General features: G+C 42.8%; 1 protein-coding gene across 2 annotated transcripts in view; it reads left to right on the top strand.

Annotated features, from left to right (window-relative positions):
• Nucleotides 1-26,715, top strand: part of ME3 (malic enzyme 3) — a 117,262-nt gene that overhangs the window by 80,491 nt on the left and 10,056 nt on the right. For both annotated transcript variants that reach the window (XM_058019318.1, XM_058019319.1), the window contains exons 4-7: nt 2,158-2,233; nt 5,874-6,035; nt 8,940-9,043; nt 19,652-19,761. In XM_058019318.1, the coding sequence (XP_057875301.1) occupies nt 2,158-2,233; nt 5,874-6,035; nt 8,940-9,043; nt 19,652-19,761 (452 nt within the window). The remainder of the gene's footprint in view (nt 1-2,157; nt 2,234-5,873; nt 6,036-8,939; nt 9,044-19,651; nt 19,762-26,715) is intronic.

Below are 26,715 nucleotides of genomic sequence, written 5' to 3' on the forward strand. Positions count from 1 at the left end.
CCAAGGAGCAGAGTGAAAGTAGTCATCAAATTTTGGAAGACCCGAGCTGAACTCTCTCTGCTGGCAAATCCCGAGCAGGGATTGAAGACCAGACCACTTCCCTCCCAATTCAAGAGTCAGAATCAAGGGGCATTGGGTAGCTGCCCTCTCCACTTTCATGTGAAACAGCTCTCAGTTCCATTGAGCTGCATGACCTGCAGTGGGTAGACGGTTGGGTTCAGCTTCTGCTGTGAGCTCAAGATGTTTTTCAAAGGTTAAGTAGCTGGTGGACTCCCTTCAGTACTGAAGAGATGCAAATGTATGAGGCACACAGCTAAACACTTAATAGATGTCTTCATTATGTATGGAAAATGTTACCTTCAAACAATAGCATTCTTCCTAGCAGCATATCACAACCTGAAATATACACAGGGATGTTACTAATTTGCACTTTTAATTCCCAGTTAATGACTGCTTTCTAAACATAGATGGCAGCAGTACAGTACTCCCTTTTTATGAAGATTGACATCTGTGAATACTGCCTTTGAGGCAAGCCATGTGTATGTGATTAGTTCATTGGTTATTGGCACAGTGTTAAAGAATTACACTGAATAAATGAAATGTTATTTTCCTTTTTGCCTTTCTGATCCGTCTGTGTGATTGTGACTTGATCAGTGTTGAAGTCAGCACTTTTATTTTTCTTCTTTTCGAAGTAAAGGGCATTTTCATTAGGAATCCCACAGCTGACTGTGGGAAGATATCTGTCCCCTAGAAGAGTCATGTGAGATAAGCCCTTGCCAGAGTGAGTAGCCCAATTACGTTTGATTATCCATCACTCATGTGGCCTTACAATGGAAGTTGTTTTCAAGCTTCTTCTCCCTAATGTTTCACATTAGAAGCCCAAACCGTGACCGGATCTGAACTTTCTGGGGCGGAGCAATAGTTGAGAGATGTAAGCAACAAAAATCCATTTTTCCAACTGTTACTAATTGCTGGCACAACTCCTGCTTTTGTGAGCAGATAACAAGGCAAGGAAAATGGCTGCATCCTTCTGCTAAGGGGAGTCCTCAAGTTAGAACCTTTGATTTGCACTGATTAGATGGCACTGTGAGCAATGTAAGCAATTTTCCCTGACATAGGTATAGAGGACAGGTTGCTTCTTTTGAGGTCAGTACAGCCTAAAAGGAACTTCAGCAAAACCCCAGAGTATCAGAGCAGAGATCAGTCAATGTAAATAATATTGTCCTGGGTATTGAAAGAATCCCTGCTATAGATACTCTTTTTGATAACAACAGCAGAGAGGCAAAAAAAAAAGAAGCCACAAATCTAAAACATGTTTCAAAAACAATCTCTTCCAGATCCTAATTTTATTTTAAAAGAAGGCACTTTTGTTTAAACCCTGAAGACCTTTGCATTGAGAAGTGATTAACCTTACTGCAATCAGCTATGTTATTTTCTATATAAACAATTCACTCTGAAGTTACACCCAAACATTTGATTTTCTGTTTCACTTCTCGTAATTTTTCATGATTTTCACTTGGTGCATGTCAAAATCTGGGATCAGATATTAATGGGGAAAAAAGAAACACTGTCACAAGGGCAGGTTTGGCTTGATCAAAGCAAATGTCATGGCAGATATTGATCCAGTTGGATTGGAGTTCTGTGGACTAGAGAGGTGACCCAAAACATCTAGCTCTGCAGTAGCCATCCCCATCATTGACCCTGGGAGCTGGGTGAGAAGGTTCATGCATTCACTGTCTGGATGGCCAGGAGCTATAAGCTCCTCAGGAAAGAATGAGTAACAAGGCTTATGGTAAGACCATCAGCCTCCACTGCATTTATCAAAATTGTTTTAACTAGAAGACTCTTCTGCTCTAAGGCAGAGTTTGCTCCTTGAAGCAAAGATGTTTCACAGGTGTAAAATGTTCAACACTGATGGCTGCTCAATGAAGTTGCCATTAAGGATGTTGAGCCTTTTGGTTTGAAAATGAGAATTTTCCTTGCTATTAGCAGTCTCTGGAGGTCTCATTTTTGTGTCAGTGAGTTGCCTGGTTTTGTACTCAGCAGCTTACATCCCTCCATTTTCAAGCTCACCTGTTTTCTTTTATCTTGGAGTTACTAGTTTTATTACAAGGCTTATTTTTCTTCTCTTTCTTTCCTTTTCTTTTCCTCTCTTAGGGGATTGTTTATCACCATCCATGACAGAGGCCATATTGCAACAATGCTAAACTCTTGGCCTGAAGAAAATGTTAAGGTATGTAGCATGTCTTCTGTGGACTGGGAAATTACAGGCAGTTTGGTGCAAAATTTAGTGGAACTGCTTGGCATAATTTACAGAACTGGCTGTATAAAAGGACAAGCAAAGAATGCTTTTCTTCCTCAGACAATTTTCAGGCTGAACTTCAGTTTCAATTTCCAGTCAAGCTGGGACTTCAGAGACTCTGTCATGTATGTATGCAGTCAAGAATGACTTTTTCAGAGGTAGCAGGATCATGGTCAGTGAAAAAAAAATGTGCATATTAATAAAAGTGTACAGAATAGGGGCCCTAGTGAAAAAGTAAGATATGTGTATTGAAGAATTGTGTGGCTAACTTGTACCAAAGCTCTTTACAATATCTCTGTAATTAACATGCTTGTAGGACTCCTTCCCAAGTCCAGTGAGTCATGCAGCATCAAGAACTCTGGCAACCCTGCAAATCATGTTTGATATCCAGCAGCTGAAAATATTACTGACACCCCACCCAAAAAGTGTTCTTGTGAAGTGTTTTCCACTAGAGCTCGGGGCTGGGCAAGTCCCTGGCATGAAATGAAGTCAACACTTAAGACAGGTTTTGCCAGTCACCTCACTTTATTCTATCAGTCTGAAAGTACATCTTTCTGGGAATTTCCATGGCTGTTGACTGGGTTTTGGTTTCCTGTCAATCATCTGCTTCTTCCCAGAACAAAGGTTTGGCAGCTGAGAAAATCTTGCAAGCATTTTCCATTTCTAAGGGGAAAAAAATGGAAATTTACCATATTTTCAGAAAAAGTGATCACAGTCATACAAACTAGTGTTTGGAACCATGGAGAAGAGAGGCAGGCTAGGTATTTTGTCCTTGTTCTGTCCAACAAACTCAGTATTTCCATTTGTTTCCAACTCAGAACTGTGAGCAGAACTCATTATGGCTAATAGAAATGTTTTTGCAGATGGGGAAACTGGCACAGAAAGATTAGAGGCTGTTGCTGAAACAGCCCCTCTGGCACCCAAAACAGACCATAGGAGAGGCAATGGTCCATGAAAGAGATTCAGACTATCTACTTTCCAGGTTTGCCAGACTACAAAGGCAGCTCATTTCAGCAGCACAGGTTCCCTGCGTCTTTGTGCACAGACTTCATGTCTGAACTGGAACACTCAAGATTTTGAGATAAGTAGGGAGGCACCTGGACTGTGCCTAAGTCCCTGGAGGGACCCAGTTTTGTTGGTTGTTTTTAAAGGCTGAACACCCCCCACTATTGAACACCACCCACTAAAGACAGTGCAGAAATACCTGGAGATGCTGCCCACATTCTGCTCATCGGATTTGGCTTATTAAGGCTTCATGGCAATAGTGCTTACCGTAGAAATGGGAAATCTGGGCCAAACCCTGAATCCTCTGCCTGGAAGGTGTGGAAGGGTGCTGCTGCTCTGCTTAGCTTAGCAAAGCTTCAGCCAAGCTCTAATGAGCCACCTTCAACCCTCCTGTCAAAGCTGGGCTGCCTTGAAAGAACCATAGTACCAGAAGCAGAACAAGTGAGAAGAAACCATTTCTGGTCATACTTACGTGGGAATGTGGGGGTTTTGTGTCTCTTCCAGGATGGCTAATGAATCCTGACATGAAGAAATATATTGGATGAAGTGCTGGCCATCCTCAGGAGTGCCTTCCCATGACAATTTTCTCTCTGGTTCCTTAATCTGTACTCTTTTCTTCACAATGGCCCAGCTAAAGCAAAAAGAATGCAAAGAATCATACAGGATGGGTGTCATCCTGGCAGCTATGAATTCAAGCCACTTAAAGTGAGGATTGTGAAGAAACATGTATTTTATTCCAAGACAAGTGTGCTGCCATGCAAGCTACTGCACTGGCCTTCCATCCTTCCTTGCCTCCCTTCATTCCTCCCTCTTTCTGTGGGATTCCTGCCCTGAAGTGCACTCAGGATCTTGAATCCCCACCAGGATTGCTGGTGTACAGGGCTGCTCAAAATCCTTCCCATGGAGTGTTTTCTGCTGCTTCACTCAATGTAGAGTATCAGTTCACCCTGTAAAGGCTGACCTTGTGCAATCAGTGCAGAAAACTGGGAATGCCAACAGCAGCACTTGCCTCTCTGCATTGACTTGGCAGCTTGAAGATCAGTGTAGCACTTTGGATCACTCTGCTGGGCCACCTGCCTGCTACTGAGGCACTGCAAACCTGCACTGGTTAACTGGGTACAGCCTGAGTCCCAGAGTCATCTTAGTTAATATCAGCTGCCTAGTCTCATATTGTGAGTACTTCTGCAGTGCCAGTGAAGAGGGAGCTGAGCTTTTCAAAGAGAAATTCATCTGTTCCCAAACAGCTGCTGGAGAGAAGAGATGATCTCTGGAGGTTTCTGTCTCTCCCCATCAGATGTCAAATTAGTTTAGAAACCATTTAGATGGCTGTCATAAACTGCACACCTAACCTTTATACAGTGACTTCACTAGAGTCATCAGGAAAATTTGCATCACAGATGAAAATAGAAAACAGGTTCCTAACTGTTAAACCTGTAGCCTCCTACCTTCAGGTAGAAGGATCTGCCCTGCTCAGCCAGAGATTAATGTCCTATTTGTTGAGTTCTGATCATATGAACATGAGCAAATAAAAACATTACTTTAACGTCCTTGTGTATCAGGTGCTCACAGAAACTGTGCTCTTTGGGGGTGTTTTTCAAATCCAAAGAGCCACAAACAAATGTGAATCCAGTTCCTCCTCTCTTACCAATAGCAATACATTTCTCCCATGCTGTATTTGCTGTTCTGATTCATTTGTCAGTGTTGCCTTCAGGAGCTTTGGTAACTATAGAGTGCTGCAGCACATCCTAGGCTGAAGAATTTTTCTCTCTCTGATGGATATCTAAATGCTATTGAAAGGTTTTTAGGTTTGCCTGAGAACACTTATTTGGATGAAAGGGGATCAGTGCTCCAGAGAAATATTTTGATTCATTAGAACTTAATTTTGTTTTAATATTCTCTGCATAGTTGGAATATTAACTCAATTTAATTTCAGGATAAACCTGTAGCAATGCATATGCTTGCTGCTTTCCCTATTCCCATTACTGCCTTTCAATCCCAACTGTATCCTCTGGACGTGGTAAAGAAGTGAGCACACACCCAAAACCAGATGGAGCCCACCCAAAAAGAGACTTTCTCATTGCTGACACTTCACATTGACTCAAAAGGAAAAACAAATAGCAAAAAGTTCTAATATGTGTATAGTTTATGTTGAATAAGAAAGGACACTGAAATACGTTTCTTCCACAGATGCAGTACCTAAGCACACTTTATTCTTTCAGAAACAAAGATGAAAAAAATCAAGGCCAGATCTCATTTGTGATACTTCTTGTAGTACAGCTGGGGATGCACAAAAAGCCATGCTGCTTGGGCTCTGTTACAGTGAATTGAAGTATTCTCCAGCAGAGCTGCTGTTGTCCCACACTGTGAGCTGCTTCCTGTTAACCACACTTTCTCTACCCCGAAAAATGAGCAGCCTCCTGCTGCTGACAGCTAATTAACATGCTGTCAGGGACAAGGAGCAAATATCCATTGCACAGTGCATCTGCAAAGTGGCATCAGTGTGGAAACAGTGGTTTTGCTTCTAGAGCCTTGGTAACCCCAAACAAGTGTCTTTTGATCCTCCTAGGCTATTGTGGTGACAGATGGAGAGAGGATTCTTGGTTTAGGAGACCTAGGAAGTTATGGCATGGGCATCCCAGTTGGAAAGCTCGCTTTGTACACAGCTTGTGGTGGAGTTAACCCACAACAATGCCTCCCTGTCCTGCTGGATGTTGGCACAGACAACGAGGTAAGACAATTTTTCATTAATCTGACATGGGGAATAAAGAATCAAGATTAGTGCTTAACTGGTGCCAGTTTCCTAAATGTGGAGACAAGACTGGAGACATCCAAAATGAGATGATGGCTAGACCAGCACTGCAGAAAAATGGGAAGGTTTAATTCTGGTTTGATGCATGAGAACCTTTTTTCCTTGTGGGGAACTGAAATAAGCACCAAATAGACTCATGGTCCCCTGGTGAAAAGACTCAATCTCAGAGTTACCAGCTGGAGCTGAAAGCTCAGCTCCACCTTTCAGCATGGCAAGGTGAGTTGACAGGCTTCGTACAGGAGGTCCCAGAATGATTGTTCCACTGGTAATTGTGAGGGAACAGGCAGATATTCATGTCTGTGTAGAGATGACTATATTCCAGAAATGGAGAATCCCTGGTGAGTGGTTTGGGAATGATTAATGTCACTGTTTTGTTAGATTACACATGTTACTGCACACGATAACCAAGCAAGAGGACTCCATCTGTTTGCAGATTCTTGCCTTATGACTCTGGCTCAGAAAGGCCAAAGTGAAACATTTCAGCAATGCCAGAATGGACATCTGTGAGGATGTCTTTTTAAAGTTAATATCCTATAGCGATTTGTGATGCCTTGGCTTGTCCATTTTTGTAAAATTTACTTGTGCTTCACATGACCCCAAACCAAACACACATTTCTTGAGGGACATGAAAAATCTGGGGTATAAGAGCTTTGAGTTTGTGTATAAAGACGAATTAATGCTGACATTTTCAGACATGCTGATGCGCACTGGACAGCTAGATTTTCTACATCTCTTTCAGTCCTGCCCCAAGCTTCTCACATTGGACCCTTGAAAAGAATGAAAGAATGCAAAATCAGTGCCCATAACTGACATTTGAGAATCTCAATTACCTCTTTGGTCTCTGGCCCCAGGATTATGTTACCCCTTTAGCATAGCAGCCTGTAATGGACTTGTGGAATACAGGGTGTGCTCATCTCAGCCTGATTCATGGTCTTTCCTGAAAAGGGAGAACTCTGAGTTTGGACCCCCTGAGGCTAAAGCAGGAATTGTGTCTCAGTCTCTCACTTACTGCAGTCTCCAGTCAATAGAGCATTGTACTTTATTTTGGATCCTTCATCTCTTCCTTGTCCTCCGTGCTGATCTGCGCACCACCAGTGCTTTGAGCCTCCCAGCTGAAGCTTCTCCCAGAGGGACCTGGGTAAAAGTGCTCTTCCCATGAAAAGCACCTGACGGGCATGTCCATCTTGCTTCTGTCTCAGCTGACAGTGGGCACTAAAATCCAAACTGGCACCAGTGATTTTTAGGCCTCTGCAAGGGTCAGATGGCATCAGAAGAAGGGATTTAGAGAATCAGTCTTGGACTCTTTTTCCTCCACCCAAGATTAGATGTAATTTATGTCTTTAGGAACTTCTCTGTGATGGCAGTTTCCACATCTGGGGTTAACATATAGAAGCTGCTGTTTTCCAGCAATATGAACAATGTATCTCCTCACCATATGAGTAATTTGTTTGCTTATTTATTTAATGGCATTCTCTTGCACATAAACCCAGATTAACTGAACTCTAAGCACATCCTAGGAGCATCCTGCCTCACAAGTAAACTTGTTTATCAGTGCATTAATAAGATACCTCTCATATGCATTCATCCTGTTCATTTCTGCCCATCAACATCTGGTGAGCCAAGTGTGACTGTTGCTAATACATGAACCTCAGGTAGAACTCAGTAAATACAGCCATTGTGTTATATTTTTAGCATCAGTTGCCAACTTATCCTCCTGACAATCTTTGTGTACACATAATACTTTGTGTACACTTTCAGCAAATCAGTCTCTTTTCAGAGCCTGGCATTTCTCAGCTTGTCTGTGGCAGAATTTTGTGCTCCGTGAACAGGGCCCAGAGCACACAGTGCTGTAGGAGCAATCAGGGAAGTTATGCAAATGGGTCTCCTTTCTGTTTCGTGGCCCTGCAGAGCCCTAATGTATCAAACTCACAGGGAAACCTCTTTCATCTTTCCTTCGAAGGGAAAACAGCTGTGGCTGTAAAAACAGATCTGATATTAGCATACCTGCCAGTATTTAGGGCTATATGGCTGCAGGACAATAAATGTGAGATGGGTCATCCTCCCCTCATGTGGATAGTTTGGTTCCTGAAATTGGAAGGGGAGTTCCTTTGCAGTGACTCTCAGAAGTGTTGGCCTACCTGCCTCCTGCCGGTGTTTGTCCTGTAATTTCCGTGCTGAGCCAATCCTTTTTAGGTGAGTTGTGGATGTTGACTTAACACCTTGGAGGAATGGCGTGAATTTATGTTCCTATTGAGAACCAAAATCTAAATTAATCTGTTGTATGAAAATACCTTGACTTTATACCTGCCAGATAATTGAGGTGAGTGCTAGGCAGGTGCAGGGCTTGGGAACATTCTACCATGTGATTGTGGTCTGTGCTGTCACTCAGAAGGCCTAAATGGCAAATCATTTCAAGTTACATCAGATGGTCTTCGTTGCACAAAGCACTGTTAGTGGTCAACAGCTGTCCTGCCCTCAATGCAAAATTAAGAACTGAATGCACAGTGAACACCCCCACACAGGGTCAGTTTTATTCACTGAGAGTAGGCGCTTTGGCAGAGAGCCTTTGGTAGAGATGTTCTGGGGATGCAGAGCTCCATTTCCTATGGCAGTCAAGAGCTGTTGCATCCCTCTGACTTTATTTATGCTAAAAGATAGGCCACAGCTTCCTACAGAAACACTTCCTGCTTGGGAGGAGACGTGTGAGCTGGCATAGTAAGTAAAAGTAATATGACTTCATCAGACAAAAATTTTTGGTAGGCTGGGACATAAATCTCTGTCCGTCTGCAGAAGAGATGTCAACAGAATTGCTTTGTGTCCTAGGCTCTCCTGAATGATCCACTGTATATTGGACTGAAACACAAGAGGGTTCGTGGGAAGCAGTACGACGAGCTGATGGATGAGTTTATGCAGGCAGTTACCAACAAGTAAGTGGGGTTATATACATGGCTCCTCCGGGCTGCTTCCATTTCAGAACAAATGTTGCAACTCCTGAAATAAACATCAGTATAATTGATCATCCAAGCAAAGGAAGGTCATTTCAATGCAAGTCTCCTGGGTGGTCTGCAAATGACTCTTTGTGCTTGAACACTCTGTGTCAAAAATATTTGTCTCCAGAGAACTGGGACTGACTATTTATAAGCATTTCCTATCCACATAGGCCGGAGGTGTCAAACATATGTCCTGTGGGCTGGATCTGGCCTCTGTCATGTATTTATGAGCCTCATTCAGCATAGTCAGAACCTAAACTTTGGTTTGTTTACACTTTAGAGAGGAAATTTCTAGCTCTTGCCATTGTGAAGGAAATCATCTAAATGGAAATGGCATGTTCCTTCACACTTAGTGGAGTATGCAGACTGCCTCTCTATGGCTTTGTCAAAAATAGGAATTTTCCTGCTGGCATTTAAGTCTGTGGAATGAGAAGGCCAGGATTATAAGCACTGTCCTTTTAAGTGTGGGACAGACCAGCTGCATACTTCCCTTCATACTCACTAACTGGGATAGAGGGTCTCTGATGTACCAGGAAGTTTAATATGGGAAGAGCAGAACTACACCTCAGCCCTGTGCACCTCTCTCTGAAAAATAAAAGAAAATGTATTAAACTCTCCATGACTATCCAAAGAGATTATCATAAGAAGGAATGTGAGCTCAATTGTTAAGGGAAAAAGACTCATATTTGGAAAACTTTTTTTGCCTTTCCTAAAACCACAGATGATACTGATAAGGAGCAGTAGAGGGCTGCAGCCTCTGCCTGATTGCCAAGCTGCTGCCTGTCTTCTCTTCCCAGGGAAGGAGCTATGTTTGACCCTTCCTCTGTGTCCAGGCAGCTGTATGTGTGTGTGCTCCTGCACAGAGGGGAGGGAGCAGGTGGTACATGTGTCACCACCTCACAGTTCCCTGTCTCCCTGGAGGCAGGAGGCACCATGAGCAGTGTCTGACACAGCACCTGCCCATCCACTGACAAGGATGCATTTGCACATGGTGGGACTGCCCTGCTGGCAGTGGTGGAGGAAATAGGGACAGAAATGCAGAGAACTATCCAGTCACAGCTGAACCTTCTTTATATTTGATAAAGAAGGTAAATTATTTGATAGGACAAAAGACATTTGATAAATGTCATTTGATTACATTGTAGTATTATGTTAAGTGCTTTGTGTATTATCTAGTGGGACGAAATTCTTAGAGGCTAGAAAGCTGGTAAAACACAACTAGGAAATCACAAGAGACAAGTAGAAACAATTTAAGAGTCATCAGGGTTGATTTGTGGGGGTTTTGTTTATTTTCATTTTAGTCACTAATTAATCCTTCAGGGAAACTCTATCCTGCTTTTTTTCTGGCCAGAAGACCATGGGGGTATTGCAGTGTTGGTGTTGATGATAGGATAGGAACAATAGAATGAGAAAGCAGATTATGGTCTCAGCCATCATAAATTTTGCTCTGAGATTTATGCTTGTGGTGTTAAATGCAAAGCTCATTGCACCCACTAAAGACAATTTGCCTTTTCTGTGCTTGCTGTTGGAAAGGAAGGATTGGCTGTTATTTTCCTGTGTTTAGTTTACATGAGCTAATCTCCACATTGAAGGGAGAAGACCATGAAACAATGAACTCTTATCTTGGGAGGCTGTGAAGTCATGTCTAATGCTTTCATCCAAGTATTGGTAATCAAGTTCCTGGGGCCCCTGTCCCTGCTTTTCTATTTCCCTTAACCAGGATGAATTCCTTGAACACAGTAATGCCCCTGAAAGTTCTCAGCAAAGTGGGGCTGGGAAATTCTGCTTTGCACTTCTCCATTCACATCTGTAAAGTATTTGGAGATCCTAAAGTGAAAGGAGCCATTATCCTATATTATCATCCTGACCACCAGCATACTTTAAAGCATTGTTGGGGTGTGATCCTTATGCACTCTGGGCTAGTGAATAATCCTGCTATTAGCCTGGGTTTGGCAAACTCATATGAAGCAGGTTCATTTGGTCTCAAATTTCCACTGGAATGATTGGATTGAACCCAGTAGGAGCTCTTGCTTCTGTTACAAAAGGAAGTAGAAATTGTTCAGAAGGTCAAGAACATGCTGCTTTATTGTAGCCTGCTTCCACTTTTGAGGCAACCTGTGAGTCTGAGCTGCTGCAATGTCTTATGCAAGTCTGTAATGTCACATGCAATTTCAGTTGCTTGGGGAGGAACCTTTTGGTTTTTTGCCACAAATCCCTTGCAATTTGGGGGTTTCCTTTTCATCTTGATATTCATGCAGAAATTCTGTCTGCTCCCTGAGGGTACTTAAACTTCTCATGGAAACCATTTGTCAGTCCCTCTGCAGGGGTACCTCCCACCCTGTCAAAGCACTGCTGGCTCAAGGGACATTTGTCACTGAAGTGGAATGTGTTGGAGCCCACAAAAAAGCCAAGGGAGTGAAGATTTAATCTTGTAATGGAATAATAATATCAACCAGATGTCAAATTTCTGCTGCTGGAGACCCACAGAGTCATAGAAAGGACTCCTGGTCTCATAGTACCCACCTAATAGTGAAACAAGGCATGTGCCAGAGGCTTCAGAATTAGCAGTTCAAATATTTTGAAATAAAGTGTGGGCACCCTGGGCAATTTTAGGAAGAAAAGCTTTTTCTGGAACAGCTGGATAAATGTTTGTGTTTTCCTGCTGCCTAAACCACCATTCATTACTCTTTCACCTAAAACATGTGAAACATGTAAAATGACTCAGCTCTTTAACAACAGCTCTAAGCTATGCCTTTTGCTCCTCTTGGGAAGCAACTACATGCAAAATTTGGCCCATTGAGCCTACCTGTGTCTGAATGAAGCAGCCTGACAAATTGCTGTTTTCTCACAATGAGCAGCAATATGCTTCACATGGAAAAATGCACTGTGCTTCAGTTTTCCATCTGCTCAGTTACTGTGGCAAAAAGTCAGTCTTGCTCTTAACCTGGTACATCTCTCTAGGCTGAAATAAGTATTCACCTAAAGTGTCCAAGGATTATAATCAGAATAAACCACAGAGCTTCTGGGGCTTGTATATCTGATCAAATTATGCTTGTGTAGCTTTCATCATGCTCCAAGGGGCCAGACCTGTCCCAGAACTCCAGCCTCCATTTAGAGCTCTAGCCTCAGTCACTGGCTGGCAGATGTGGAATGTGCAGCCTGAGACTCTACGAGATGCAGTTCCCCACGCCAGCAAACCGTGTCACAGAAGCCTCATTAACCATAACTTCACTCCCCTTTTCTTTCCCATCAGTGCTTATTAACAGAGTGACCAGGGGAACAAGCTTTCTGTGTCATAAGGCAGAGCATAGGAGGCATCAGGAGATCAAGTGTTCAGTTTCTCAGATGGGAAAAGAAAGATACCTCTGCTGAGTTTCTTTTCCCTTGTGAATGTTGCATACCTGATTTCTCTTTGCCTAATGCCTTCCCAGTACTTTTACCCACAAACACACCAAGTCAGGTCTTACGTGCTCTTCAACAATCAGAACCCACCTCTGTTTCAGCAGTTCTTGAGGATCATGGATCACAAATTCACCAGCACTTTCCAAAAACAAAATCACCAGTACAGGTACACCCCCATTTTATTTCTTCACATGCTCTGGTTAACGTGGCTAATTGATCCTGAAAGATTAGACTTTATTTTCTAGGCACCAGTATCTAGGCAGTGATGGGCTTCAAAAAAGCCTTCACATGTACTGCTAACACTCAAAGTCACTCCCTAGCATCTGTGTGTCTGTTAGGAGGCCTGCACACCATCACTGGTGCCTGGGCATCATGTAGACCAGATCCATCCCTCACGGAATACAAGGTGGATATTCTCCTTGCCCATCTGTCCCAGTTACCATGGCCAGATGGACTCTGACAGCATTCATGAGGGAGAAGTGATGAAGATGGGAAGAGCCACCCCAGCTGTGCACTGTCCTGGCTTGATGTGAGATAAGATCATCAGCTGGCATCTGTAATCTGCTTTAAGACGTTGGATGATATTTTAAGTCAAGGAACAATATTTAGGTTTCATTAGCTTGATTTTCTGCTACTGAAGAATGACTGAGCTCCAGATGTGCTGCTAGGGATCGCTGTGGCTTTTGTTACCATGATTTCAAAGCCTTTGGGTAACCTAGTTACAGATGTCACAAAGCCCTCTGCTCTGGGCTTTTATCTGGGCTTTTCCACCTACGCCAGATGAACCACAGCAGTTTCAGTAAGATGCAGCTGGAGAAGCTCTGTTTGTGCAGAGGGTACAGGGTGAGGTTCTCTCTCCTCCTTGCTGTGTGCTAGAGGGTAGCTCAAGGCTACATCTGAGGGTCAGCACTAATATGGTTGCATCTCCTGCTTTTGGCCTGCTCCTGAGAAGCCTTGTAGCTCCAGCTGCAGTGCTTCCTCTTGCCAACTGCAAGCAGAATGGTGTCATTTTGCATAAAAGCAGTAGAATGCTCAAAGCAGCCATTAGTGCTGGTCTTAGTGCTTCAATGTCACGAGATTGGATGCGCAAGATAGTTGTTTGGAGGTTTTTCCATAAACAGAATACTATGAAAGTTGACTGTGAACTTTCAAGATTCTCTTTTCCCCAAGAACTTGGTAATCTATCTTAATTTCATTTTGCCCCTTATGCTGTTTCTAACAGTAGCTCATAGCAGATGCCCTGGCATATGACTAAGAACAGCAATCCTTCAGCACATCCCCCAGTTTCCAAAATGTACAATTCTGGGTTTTCCTGATATGTTTGTGCTTCAAGGGGTGCTTTAATTGACACAGCACCTCCTGAATCCACAGCAGGCTCTGTGCCTCAGAGCATGGTGCCTATGTTTATGTTGGCAGAAGCCCAGTGAGACTCCTGCCCAAAGTTAGAACTGATCTGTAGCCTAAGATGATGGTGAGGCAGGCAGCGGGTCCCATTGGGTTTGTGATGCAGCTCCCTGGCATGGGATTTCTTAACCCAGGACCCAGAGTTCCTAAGTTTGTATTGGCTCCAAGGTATCCCTGGAGCCTCCTCTCTTCCAGGCTGAACAACCCCAGCCTGGTTTTATCTAAGACTATGGAAAGGAGTTGCAGCTCCTCAAAGCGGATTCCTTGCATCATGAATGGCTGAAAACAGTGCTGTAAAATTTTAAATTCAGACAAGGATTGGAACTTCTTTCTTACAATTCTTTCCATAAAGGAACAGGATCTTCTTGCAAATCCTTTTTTTTTTGTTTTTTTTTTGCATGCATGCATGTAAGAATGTATTATATTCCCTCTTCATTGTCAAAAAAAAACCCCTTTTGATACTGGTCAGCAAAGGCACTGCACAGGTCCTCAGGCCACCCTTGAAGTTCTGACTTGGGCAGTTTTGGTCAGATGCTTCTCAAATGGTAACTGCTGCCTCATTAATTTTTTCCTCTCTGACCTCATGGCTTATAATGAGTCTGAATGAACTCAAAGAGGTACATACAAAAGAGGATGAAAGAGAAAATTGCATATTGAGATTGTTTAGGCAACTGAGAAGTCTCTTGAATAATGAATCTAAAAGCAATGTAATCATTGCTGCTTTTCTGGGATTCATGGTCTTTTGTTCCACATTTTTGTTCCTCCACTTGTTCCAGGTGGTCATCCAAGGGAAATGTGTACCATTCTCTGCAGGGGATACAGACTTTGCTGAGAGCATCTTTTCTTTTGGCACAGCCGTGGGGTTCTGTGTAGATCTAGGTGGATGGTAACAGTACCAGAGCAACAATACAGCCATAAACAAAGCATGAATCCTATGTTTGTGGGTTTCCCAGGAAAAGGGATCAATTCTTAATACATATTTTCAGGTGATAATTTTTACAAAAGGCTTATTATATGTATTTAACATCATCTAGAGTCATCCTTCATTAGGGTGACAGTTTGTACTATTATTTTAATCAATAGTGTATTGTTTTATTGGAAGTACTGTTTGCTAGGCAAAGGCTGGAGATTGGACTAAAATGAGTGTATGGGATCATTCTATAAAGCATTTCCCAGCGAGGCTATTTTCACAAGAAGATTTTTGCAAGATATGAGAGCCAGAATTTGGGTCATAATTATTTGTGGCACAAAACCATGAAATAAGCAAACTAATAAGACAGCAATATAATCTTTGCCTGAAAGACTGGTGAATATTTTTGGAAGAGCAAGAATGGACAAAGTGTATCTTTTTGTTTCCAATTCTATAAAATGGGTAAATTAATTCCAGAGGTGGCAAAGAACAGAATCCCCCAGATGGTGGTCTGGCAGCCAACAGGAGACATGGTGACAGTATTAAATAATGCCTCTTGCAGTGCAACCAGTTACAAGTTTCAGCATGTCTGAATTTTTTCAAAAACACCTCTGTCCAAGGATCCTTCTTGACAGCCTACAGATGTAAGAATGACTCATGCTGAGGGGAAAGTTCCAGTTCCACAAGGAGACATAGAACTGCAGAGATCCCACAACATGCAAACTGCAGTGTGCTCAAGAGGAATGGCAACACTTTGAGCCCAAAACCATTCAAAAATGCAACTTTCCCTTTTTTGAAAGGGAGATAAAGAACTGAGAAATGGGAGAAACCACACTGGCCATGGCACTTGCTCGGTTTCTATGTACCTTGTCAGTCTGAAATCCAGATAGTGTACATTTAAGCTTTTCTTTTAGATAAAGGCAGTCAGATCCTGGCTGTTTAACTACTCATGTCCCATGCCAAGAAGATCATAGAATGCTCTAGAGAAGATGAATCATTGACAGTCAGGATGGGATTGCTGGAGAGAGCCAACCTTAGCTGGCTGTGCCTTTCCTGGACTGGAAAACATTCAGTCCTGATGTGACCTGCTGATCTGCTTCCAAATCTCCTTCAGGGCTCTCAGCTGAAAGTTAGGAGATGAGTCACATGGATCAGTGGAAGAATCTATGAGAACTGACAACAAGCCAAGCAGGCTGACCTCAAGAGTCTCTTCCTATCACAGCAGTTTTGAATATCTCTCTGCAGGGCCAGCAGCAATTCTTGCTTCAAATTTAAGAATATTTAGATGTCTTGGAAGGGATCTTCAGAAATCCTTGTTGAAATACTCACTTTATGAACACTTTTTCTATTAAAAGGCATCCTGCACCTGCAGACAGCAAATATGTGAGTACTAACTGGGACTGCATTCATATCAGATGTCTCATATTAAACAGAACAGAAGGTTCAACAAAATCCTCACTAAAAATTACTCCTCTGAAGGAATTCATTAATTTTGATTTCTTAGCGGGAAATACAGTGTTTCCAATTAAACACAATTTTGCAAAATCAGTTTTCGTTTTAAAACACTATGATGGGGGGAAGCTGGCCAGTGTAATTCACTTCATCAAGTACTTCTGTGCTTGCTGACAGGGGACCACTTGGTTTCTGCAGACATCAACAAAGAAATTGCAAACATTGAAGGGCAGCATAGTATTGCAGTGAAAGGGTGATAAGCCAGTGACCTAAGCTGCATGACATATATTTATATATTTAAGATGCTCCCAATGAGATCTTCCCAACTGTGATAATTAGATAATATTAGATTACTTCTCCTAATTTAGATGTCTAAAGTTATATATCTAAATTTAGGTTGTTCATCTTAGTCTGCCTTCATAGACACTCTGAAGAAAGAGGCATCTCCAGAGATGTTATCTACTTCCATTTTTCACTCAGACTAGTTGAAAGAAGTTGCTCTGGATATGCCCTTTCTCTCCATGGTCTGAGAGGGCAGTCAGACTTGTCCAGCTGGGCAATACACAGCTGGGCATTACACAACCACCTTTTAGTTATGTAAAGGCAGTAAAAGAAATCCCATTCTGCACTGCGTTTTATTGGCTGGATTCCAATACATGTAGCAGCTCTCGGGACACCCTTTTCCTTTGCTGTACCAAGTATTCTCCACCTTCTTACCTGAGCTGGACCTTTTCTTAGCATTGTTGCATATTAAAGGACTTCTGTGCTCCAGTCCCAAGTTGGCTACATTTTACTTTTGGGTGCAACCCAAACATTCTTTGTAGAAAGCTCTTAATTCCTTTGGGATGAAAAGAATTACACAAATATTGAGATGCTGGCTGTAGGGGATAGTAGAACTGACTCATAATGTTGATGCTCACAAAGATCTTACTGCACGTGGCCCCAGCAGCTGGTTTGTTCAAACTCCTTGTTAAGTTCATCCTTAACCTGCTCTGGTCACCCTTGGATGGAGCACAGCACGCAGCTGCCAAAGTACCACTAGAAAAGGGCAGCAAGATCAACTGGCAGATTTCTAATTTCAGTGACTTTGGGTAGCACAAGTTCTTTAAATTTCTCTCAAAACTTCAGTAAGGTGAAGTTATAAGCGCTTGAGGACAAAGATCATGATCTGAGATTCCGATCTTTAGCTGTGAATCCTAAATACTTGGTTCTTTCATTTAAAGCATCCAGTCATTGGGTCTTACCATGACCAATTTGTGTTCTTTATGAATGAAAACTTTAGTTTTCACATTATTCAAAGGCCCACATAAGCTCAAAAATGGAGTTCATACTTCAAAAAGCTCAGTAAATGTGTGGCAGTGAAAAAGAAACCATCTTCAAAAAATACCTTAGTGAGAGGAGCATGCACTATAGCACTGTCCTGTCATACTGAGGGGCAGAAAGAGAAATGAAGTGTTCATGGGCTACCATTCTTCTTTTGTGCTCTGCTTAATAAAAAGATATCAAAGATGAAAATAGAAGTAACTTGTGCACTGTCCCCTGCTGCAGACCACAAATGGGAAGTGAGGAAGGAGCTCACAGAGCTGGTCACATGTACATTAATGCTGGCTGAGGTCACTGATTTTGTTAAGCAAGTCAGTAATGTTACTTCCTTGTGATACCAATAAATAAGACTGGTGTTAGATAAATAGTTTCTATAGCAACTGAAGTTGCATAAAAATTTGCCAATTATTTGCTGTGAGATTTTGGCAGATGTTCTGGATGCTGTGTCAACCTCCCTCTTAGCCGTATTTTCCTTACACATCCAAATGATGAATAAGAGGAACATCCATTAGTAAGCTGATCTTCAACCAGACCAGGTTGCTCAGAGCCCCATCTAACCCTTACCCTGAATGTTACCAGGGATGGGGCATCCACCACCTCTCTGACTGACAGTGTCAGTCTTTAAACACCCTCGCTATAAAAAATATTTTCCTTACATCTAGTTTGAATTCACCCTCTTTTAGTTTAAAATTGTTACCAACTCCTGTTGCTACAGGCCCTACTAAGAGCTCTGTCCCCATTGTGGTCCTTTTCTAAAAGCAAACACAGAGAACGGGAAGCAAGTGTTAGAGCCAACACTTGTCCCTTTGTGAGACCAGGGGTTTATCAAGTGAGAGATTCTCAGGATGGAAAAATAAAGGAGCATAATGCATGTGCTTATCCTTGTCTCCTTACTGACAGATATCACTGAAATGGAAAATAATAATAATAAAAAATTCAAGGCCTTTCTAGGAGAGTCTGACTGCCCACACTGTGAGTGCCATGAAAAGGCTTTTTCATGACAGAAGTCTCAGTTCTCAAATGGAGAATGTTTTATCCAGTATCCGTTTCTACACTAAAGCGGGGGTGTTCTACCTCAGATTTCAGTGGCAAAGGAGGAAAATCTGAATAGAAGATATGTAAGGTGATGCTATGTCTAACAAAGTGCAGCTATTTAGAGCTCCTTCACCTGCCTGCAGCCCAGAGGTTACTAATAGTTGCATTACTCATTCCCTGAGTTTCTCTCACAGCCCTATCACATTGATGTATGAGAAACAAGTAATTATGGCCCTTTTAGATTTTATTTGCAAAGCTTTTATGCAGCTTAAGAGTCATACAAACTTGCTGAATGTGTATACATGTGGACCAGTCTGAATATTACCCAGTTTATAAACTGCACACTTCTTGAAATTACTGGAAATTACTGGACAATTATGGAAAGTTTGCAATTATTTCCTGCCTTTTCACTCTACAGGTCACTAGCTGTCATTGCCTGCTGGTTTCCTGCTAAACAACTCAGTGGAGAAAAACATTTCTAACGCACAGAAGTGTGGCTGTGAAATCACACCTTGAACCACTCAGTCCCACCGTGAAACACTCACTCCATGGGATCCTCCAAGCAGATTTTTTTCTCATTTCTTGGCCACCTTCAGTTGAAGTGGGCCCCTGGTGGTGTCCCTTTAACTGTTGTCCCTTTGCAGTCAGATTTGCTGTGATGCAGTGTGGCAGCTGTTATCCTTTGCTTTGAGAAGCTCCTCTGCAAATTCACCACTGAAAATTTCTCATACCAAAAGTCCAAAGATGTATGTACATATAGGTATATAAGTACACATATTAAGAAGCCCCTTGAATTATGAATGCAATTTAATCCTGGTGTCCTGGTGACTCCACATTTCTCAGTTTGTGGACCTTGGGATGGGTGTGATCCTGTTTGCTGTTGCTGTGCTGCATTTCTGTTGTGATACTTTTATTTCTGCACTACAGTGTCTAGCTACATTGCCTTGGTTACAGGTGTGTATCTTGTCCTATGTTGTATAAATATATTTATCCATTTTAAATTGCCCTTTAACTTGCAGGTATGGCATGAATTGTCTGATCCAGTTTGAAGATTTTGCCAATGCTAATGCTTTTCGTCTCCTCAATAAATACCGCAACAGATACTGTACATTCAATGATGATATTCAGGGTGAGTACTGCTAGGAAAATCAAATTTAACCTTCACCTTGTCATGAGAGGCGGTGGTTAATATCACAAGACTGTTTATTATACAGTAGTCAGATGTCTGACAAATTTTAGAGTTTATACAGAAGCATTTAAAATATAAACAAAAGCTCAGCCATCTGAGTTGAAAAGTGAGTCTCCATTGTTTTTAGGAGTTTAGCTGTTCATTGAAGAAATATTCAAGGGAGAAAATGGATCATATGCTTTAGATTATGCAGGTAACTTAGAGAGTTCCATTAATTTTCTATAATTTAGCTAAAACAATGATGACGTTTCAACAGTTATGCAAGGCTTTCCGTTTTCATGAGCCAGGTGGTGATTAGCTGATCCTGGCATTTTCCCTCTATTGTTAAACTCTTTACTACATGCACAAAAATAAAGGTAAACAGCTTCTTTCCTCTCTGTGGATGCTAACTCTGCAGTAATCTGAGAACAGATCTGTTCTCCCCTAGCGTGCTTAACATAACTCTTCCAGTGTCACAGAGAAGTGACAGCAGCAAAGCTGGGGTTATAGCAAACAGGTCTCCAGGCCCTGAGAGGATTGCTCAGTGCCCACAGGGATGCATTCTGCATCCCAGTCTGATGCTGACTTTGCTTTAAACCTTCGGAAGGGCTGTTTGCCCATTTGACAGGGACAAGATCTTCCCAAGTGTCTACAAACAACCAGTTCTCCTCTGAGTCCCTTCATCTTTTCTTTTGTCTAGTCCTGCTTGAAACATGCAGAAATTTCCAATGTTTGATTTAATTATTTGCAGTCAGTTGGGCTCATCCTCACTTGTACTTGAAAGAGACTGAAAGAAACATCAGTGTTATTTTTCACACAATGCTGGTTCTTTTGTGAGCAAACTTTCCAGTGCTGTTTCTGCATCTGCTGCTTATCTAACAATATTTGGCAATGTGTATAGCAGCTTCTTCCTATCTGACACAAGGAGTAAGATCCTGGTTTGGGGAAATGTGGTTGGTGTAGTGGGATGCATGGACCTCCTCAAAGACATTTTCATGAAGAGGGTTTAGAAGCACACAAGCTAAAGGCATTTCAGGGAATGGCACATGGATACTCCTGTACAAGGAGACTCATCAGGTGTTCTTGCCACCCCCTCTCTCTTCCAGTGAAGAAAGAAGCACAGGAAGAGAAAACCCAGGATTCAATTCAATTCATTTTTGAATTGAAGTATTGAAAGGGGGAACCAAGCACTCAGACTTTTATGAAGATGGGCAGGTGAAGGCCATAATAAGAAGCCAATGTTGTACAGATTTCTTTTGGATTAGTTGCTCTCTCTGAAAGTGGAAGGGGACTCAGCAGTCAAAAAGAGGCCAGGTGCTGTGGCAAATCCCACATCAGGGTCCTGGATGTAGGTTTTCTTGGCAGAACTGGAGTGAATGGCAAAGGTTTCTTGGTGAGTTTGAAAGGTTTCTTCAATAACAGAAGAAAAAGAGAATATTAAAGCTAAACTGCATATTCTGAGTGGGAAGCAGCAGACTATTTTTTATTGTTTTCTTTTGGCCGTAGGTCATAGCTGAATACCTCAGACAATTCCTGGTAATGACTGCCCCAGAGCAGCAAACCAAATCCAGGGGGATGCTGTAAAACAGTATTGTCATAAAATGGACCTTATCTGATTCTGCCCAGTTAGATGCATGTCACAGTGCATAGGAGATGTCAAGTCCCCCAAAAATTCTTTGAACTCCTGCCTTTTGAAAGAGTAGGATTTTACCTCTTTGTAATAAAACATGGTTATATTCTCAAATAAAGCATTTTGCTGGCACTGGTTTCTCAGTAGTAGATAATAAAGAAATCCTGCTGAACTTTTGCACAACAAGCAATGAGTCGAAGTAAGCAAGCACCTGTTTAGGCTTTTTTATGGAGCTGTCAGAAAGAAAAGGGAAATCCAAGCTAGGGTTGTAGTCAGAAATCTGTTTTGAGGACCTTTGGAATGCTGAAGTAACGTGGATCTACTCAGTTAACTCTGTCTTGGAATCATGTCAGGGATAAAAGAGTTGAATCTGGGATGAGTAGTCTGATTTACCCACTCTAATATATCCCTCTGTGTCCTCAGATGGTATGGAAAAGGTAGGAAGTGGCATTTTCTCACTTACACTCTCCTGTTCTTTGGGTTTACCTTAGACTCTCTCTTTTCTAATGTGATGATCTTTCATAACTCACCTACTTAAAAAAGTATTAGACTTCAATGTAAGTGGTGTTTAAATGATTAATGAGAATTATACAAAGCCTTCTTAATGCAGGCCTGATTAATTTTACTCAAGCAAGACAGGAACAGACCTTCTGAAACCTGAATTATTCCAACTTCTGAGCTGGCAATGTTTTAAGTATGTTGAATTAAAAACACATCTTAGGCACAAGCAGTGCAAGGTAGATGAGGCCTGAGCTATAGTATTAAACTCATTGACCATTGGTTTGTGGGACTCTGGATGCAGTGTGCCTACACATACACACCCAGGTGAGATGAGGAAAAAAGGTATAAATTGCTTCCCTTAAGATCCTTTAGGCCTCCCTGTTGCTGCCCCAGGGCCTACACAAAATGAAAAACAGTTTAAAATATTAATACCTACTTTTTTAAAACTTTTTTTTTTTTTGGTCCTACAAATTACTGTATTTCCAAATCCATCCTAACCCCAGAGAATGAAGGTGACTCAGACCCTTCCAGTTGGAGCCAGCCTGCTGATGCTGGGTGGGATTCCTGCCAAGTACCACCAACTGGGACGAGGTGATTGCTTATTCTGAAAGCCATCAGCCTGGGGTCTAGGCAGGAGCTGGCTCACAGTGCCCGTGTGTGGGAGCTCCTATTGAGGGAGTGCTTCTCCTTCCGCTAAGGGGGTGATGACATCAGTCCTTTCCCAGCTCTGTCTGGGTTCATGCAAGGGGCAACAGCTTCAATTACAGCTCCGAGGGAGAAAATTGATTGTCACTTCTTCCTTTTTCCCAGTAAAGTACAAGGGCAGGCTCTGAAGCACAGAAGATTAGAGGTACATGAGAAGGCTTTAGCTCCTGCTCTTTCTCTTCCTCCTCTAACTTTGCTCCACTTAGTTGTTCACAGTGTTAAACAGAAAGTAGACAACTTAAAAGTCTCTCAAAGTTGTCAAGTCTGGTGAATCCTTGAAGCAGGCATCTCTGGATTCCTGCTTCATACAAGAAATGACATAAAGCCATTGAAGGCATTAGTTTGGAAGGGTCCTCTGGACATCAGCTAGTCCTCACTCAAATAAAGGATGATTTTAAACTTAGATCCAAGTTTTATATTATTTCAGGTTCCTCAGAGCCTTGTCCAGCCAAATACTTTGCAGTATATACAGGCTTCCCAATCTCTTTTCACTACCTGTTCCAAAGTTTTCTCATCTTTCCTGTGTGTCTTTTCCCTAATATCTAATTGGAATTTTGTAACATGCAATTTGTGTTCATTGCCCCTCATCGTTTTTTTGTACAGCTCTGAGAAGAATCTGGCCTCTTTACAAACACTCCAGCCAGTGCTTGTAAACAGAAATTAGATATCCTCTTAGTCTTCTCCAGCCCTTTCAAACCCAAGCTCCTCAGTCCTTTTTGTAAACCCTGGTCATATTTGTGTCCCTCCTCTGGACTTGCTCCAGTTTGTCATTGTGCTGAAAGCCCCAAATGGGATGTGCTTGTCTAGGGATGACCTCAAAAGTACTGAAATAGAAAAAATTATCACTTTTTTTGACCTACTGTTGACACAGTCTAGCAGCCTGTTGGCCTTCTGTGTCACAAGGGCTTATTGCTGGCTCATCTTCCACTTGGTGTCCATCATGATCCCAAAGTTTTCTTCTGCAAAGCTTTAGGACTTAGCATTTGCCTTTGCTGACCCTCACGAGGTTTCCCTGAGCCCATTTCTCCAGCCTGCTGAGATCCCTGAATGACTGTCATACCACCACTGTGTCATTCACTATCCCCAGCTTGTAATCATCCGTGAACTTTATGGACATGCACTCTGTTTAATAATCCAGATTGTTATGAGAACTTAAATAGCATTGGCCTCTTTGTACCAGACCACAAACATTTGAGCCTACCAGCCCAGCCACTTTTTCACCCACTTTTTCAGTCTGTACCTCTCCAGTTTGGCTACAAGGATGTTTTGGGAGATTATGTCAAAGGCCTCATGCAGATCAAGGAAAACATCCAGAGTTCTATTTCCATGATGAGAACTTCAGGCATGCAAAATTACAGCATCTCCATGGACTTCTGCCTATTTAGCAGGGATTGTTCAAGAGACAAAGTCCATGAGACCTGATGAGATGCATCTAAGAATTCATCTTAGATATGTGGCCAACAGCATTACAAAGTCACTCTTTAAAAGGTTATGGTAATTGAGGAGATCCTAATTCCTGAAAAAAAAGACAAATGTCACACCTATCTCTAGGAAAGGCAAAAAGAAAGATCCAAGGAATTTTAGCCCAGCTAGCCTAACCACAGTGTCTGGGGATGACAAAGCAAGTCTTCTGGAAGCACACCTAGGAACATGAAGGTGAATGAGAACAGTATGGCTCTCCCAAGGCAAATCATACCTGACCAACTTAGCTGCCTCTTGAGGTGTTTGCTCAGTACTGAACAGCAGTAGTTCTGCAAGTTTAGACAGAATTCCAGAAAAAATGAATAAATCTTTAATGTGTTATTTAATTAATTGTGCTGGATCATGTCATTCAAAAGTTTTCCACACATACAGGCAGGGCAAAGAGAACAGTGCACAAAAGCAGAGAGCCTGTAATCTGAAGTAGCCTGCGGGCAATGCTCAGGGTCCCCCCTTTCACAGAACACTTCTGAGTCTTTTCCATGTCATTACAGCAAGGATTCCCCTTGGTTGTAGGATGTGTGACTGCTGATGATCCTCAAAATATCTCTTGACCCACCAGCCACCTTTTCTCATTATCCTAGCAGATAACCTTTCCATAACCTTCCCAAGACACTTCAGGAAGCAGTGCCTGGCCTGAAGCAACAGTGCTCCAGATCTCAGCTGAGGCTGGGAACAGGCTGACTCCAGTGTCACAAATCTGAGCAGCTTCAAACACTTGGGCAAGCTGGAAATCAATCATGTGCAAAGGAGGCCTGTTTCACAGGCACGTTTCCATGTGCTGTGAGAAGCAGGCAAAGTGAGAGTTCTTGGCTCAGCAGTAACTAATTTCAGCAGATTAAAATGGTACAGTATCTTACTTTGTTGTTTCAGCTGGCGTGGCAAATGCATGGGTAATTATCACAGGAAGCTAAGGAGGGGGAAGCACAATAGGAAGGGAGTGCGGGACAGGACCGTACTGTGGAACAAAGCAGGCAATGTCTTGCCAGGCAGCTCCTGAGCAGCACGCTTTCCCTGGGGATTTACCCAGCCTGGAGATAGATGTGGAGGTGTTCTCAGTCCTCCAGAGGTGCACTATTAACAGTCCCTCTGGACCCGCTGTGCTCCACAGCAGAAGAGGCTGTAAGGGCCAGCTCTTACAGGGTTTGTGTTGCATTCACACATTGACTGCTTCACAAGGCAGGTGAGGACAGTGTGGACTGCAGGCTGTAAACGGGCCTCAGTTTCTTGGGCTTATCCATGCAGCACTCTAAAGATCAGGCCCTCATCTTCTGTCACTTTTGGGAATTGTGGCATTTGTTTCCCTTTCTTTTCCTGCTTTTCTTGTTTGCTGTGTATCTCATTCACTGGATGCCACTGCCAAGTCCTCCTCTGCACTGAAGAACAGCACAGGTCCCCTCTGTGTTAAGCTGTCTGTCATCTTTTAAGTCCAGGCTAAGGAGGCAAAAGGGACGGAAGAAAGGGCTGTGCTCTGACCTGGTTCAGCTTGTTGGTGTGCAGCAGTGCCCAGTGCTGTGATGGGGATGGGGATGGATTCTTGCAGAGTGCAGGCAGCTGCCTGACAGCCTCTGCCCATGTGGGCACACGAGGGGGCTCAGCCTGCGTGAGCATAGCGGGTGCAGGCTGGCACCCTACAGGCAGGAGGGAGGGCACTGCTGCCATGGTCAGAACCCATCATTAAGGGTATGCACAGTACAGTTCAAGCACTTTACAGTGGAAAGATTAAAAGCAGGAACCTAGAGATGGCCTCCATCGTCAGACAGCCCTTCTCCATGCCACCAGCAATTCTGGGTGACCCTTCAGAGAGCAAGTTCCATCCCTGTGCATCAATGCTTTGCATTTTACTGCTCTTCTTGTTGACTAACTCTGCACCATTTCTAAGTTTATTTTCTTAATGTCTTACAGAGGCCCTCTGGGGAAGGGTAACACCAGCCCACAGCCATGGAGGGGAAGACCTTGAGCTGCAAACACTGTGGCAGTTTTCTGCTCCAGCTTTGTTGTGTTTGACTTTTGAGTATGCATTTAGAGTGGATCTGGACAAGCTCCACTCTGCTTTCCAGTAATGGGTGGAACTGCTGCAGGGAGTTAATGGGAACCAGAATTTGGAAAAGCCCTAGGCTTCCTCCTCATCCATAAATTTAGATATATTTCCTTGGCTGCCCTTTGCTGGAGCTGTTAAACTAGAGTTTGCTGTTCCCCGGGCCCTCATATTGGCATGGTTTTGACAGGGCGAAATGTAAGCAGGCAGGTCAAGAGCGAAAAATAAAAGCTCAGGTTGAATTTGGTCATCTTTTCCACCAGTGTACTGTGGAGAAGGAGGAATCACTCATACAGATGTTGTGTGAAGAAACTGGCGGTGGTGTGGCTGCACGTTCCCATTGCTGCTGCTATTGGAAGGACTCAGCATGGTGGTGATGCTCAGCTCAGTCAGGCCTCCAGGACAGGTGACAGGGCAGTGCCAGCCATCAGCATGAGAGGACTCCTGCCCCCAAGCACCCCCATGGTCCATGCTTTCCCCCATGTTCCCTGCTTAGCCACTGGCTGCTGGCAGCCAGGCACAGCCTTGTCCTCAGCACTGGGCAGCGCTTTCCCCGGAGACT

Source organism: Melospiza georgiana, chromosome 2, assembly GCF_028018845.1.
Source record: "Melospiza georgiana isolate bMelGeo1 chromosome 2, bMelGeo1.pri, whole genome shotgun sequence".
Lineage (NCBI taxonomy): Eukaryota > Metazoa > Chordata > Aves > Passeriformes > Passerellidae > Melospiza > Melospiza georgiana.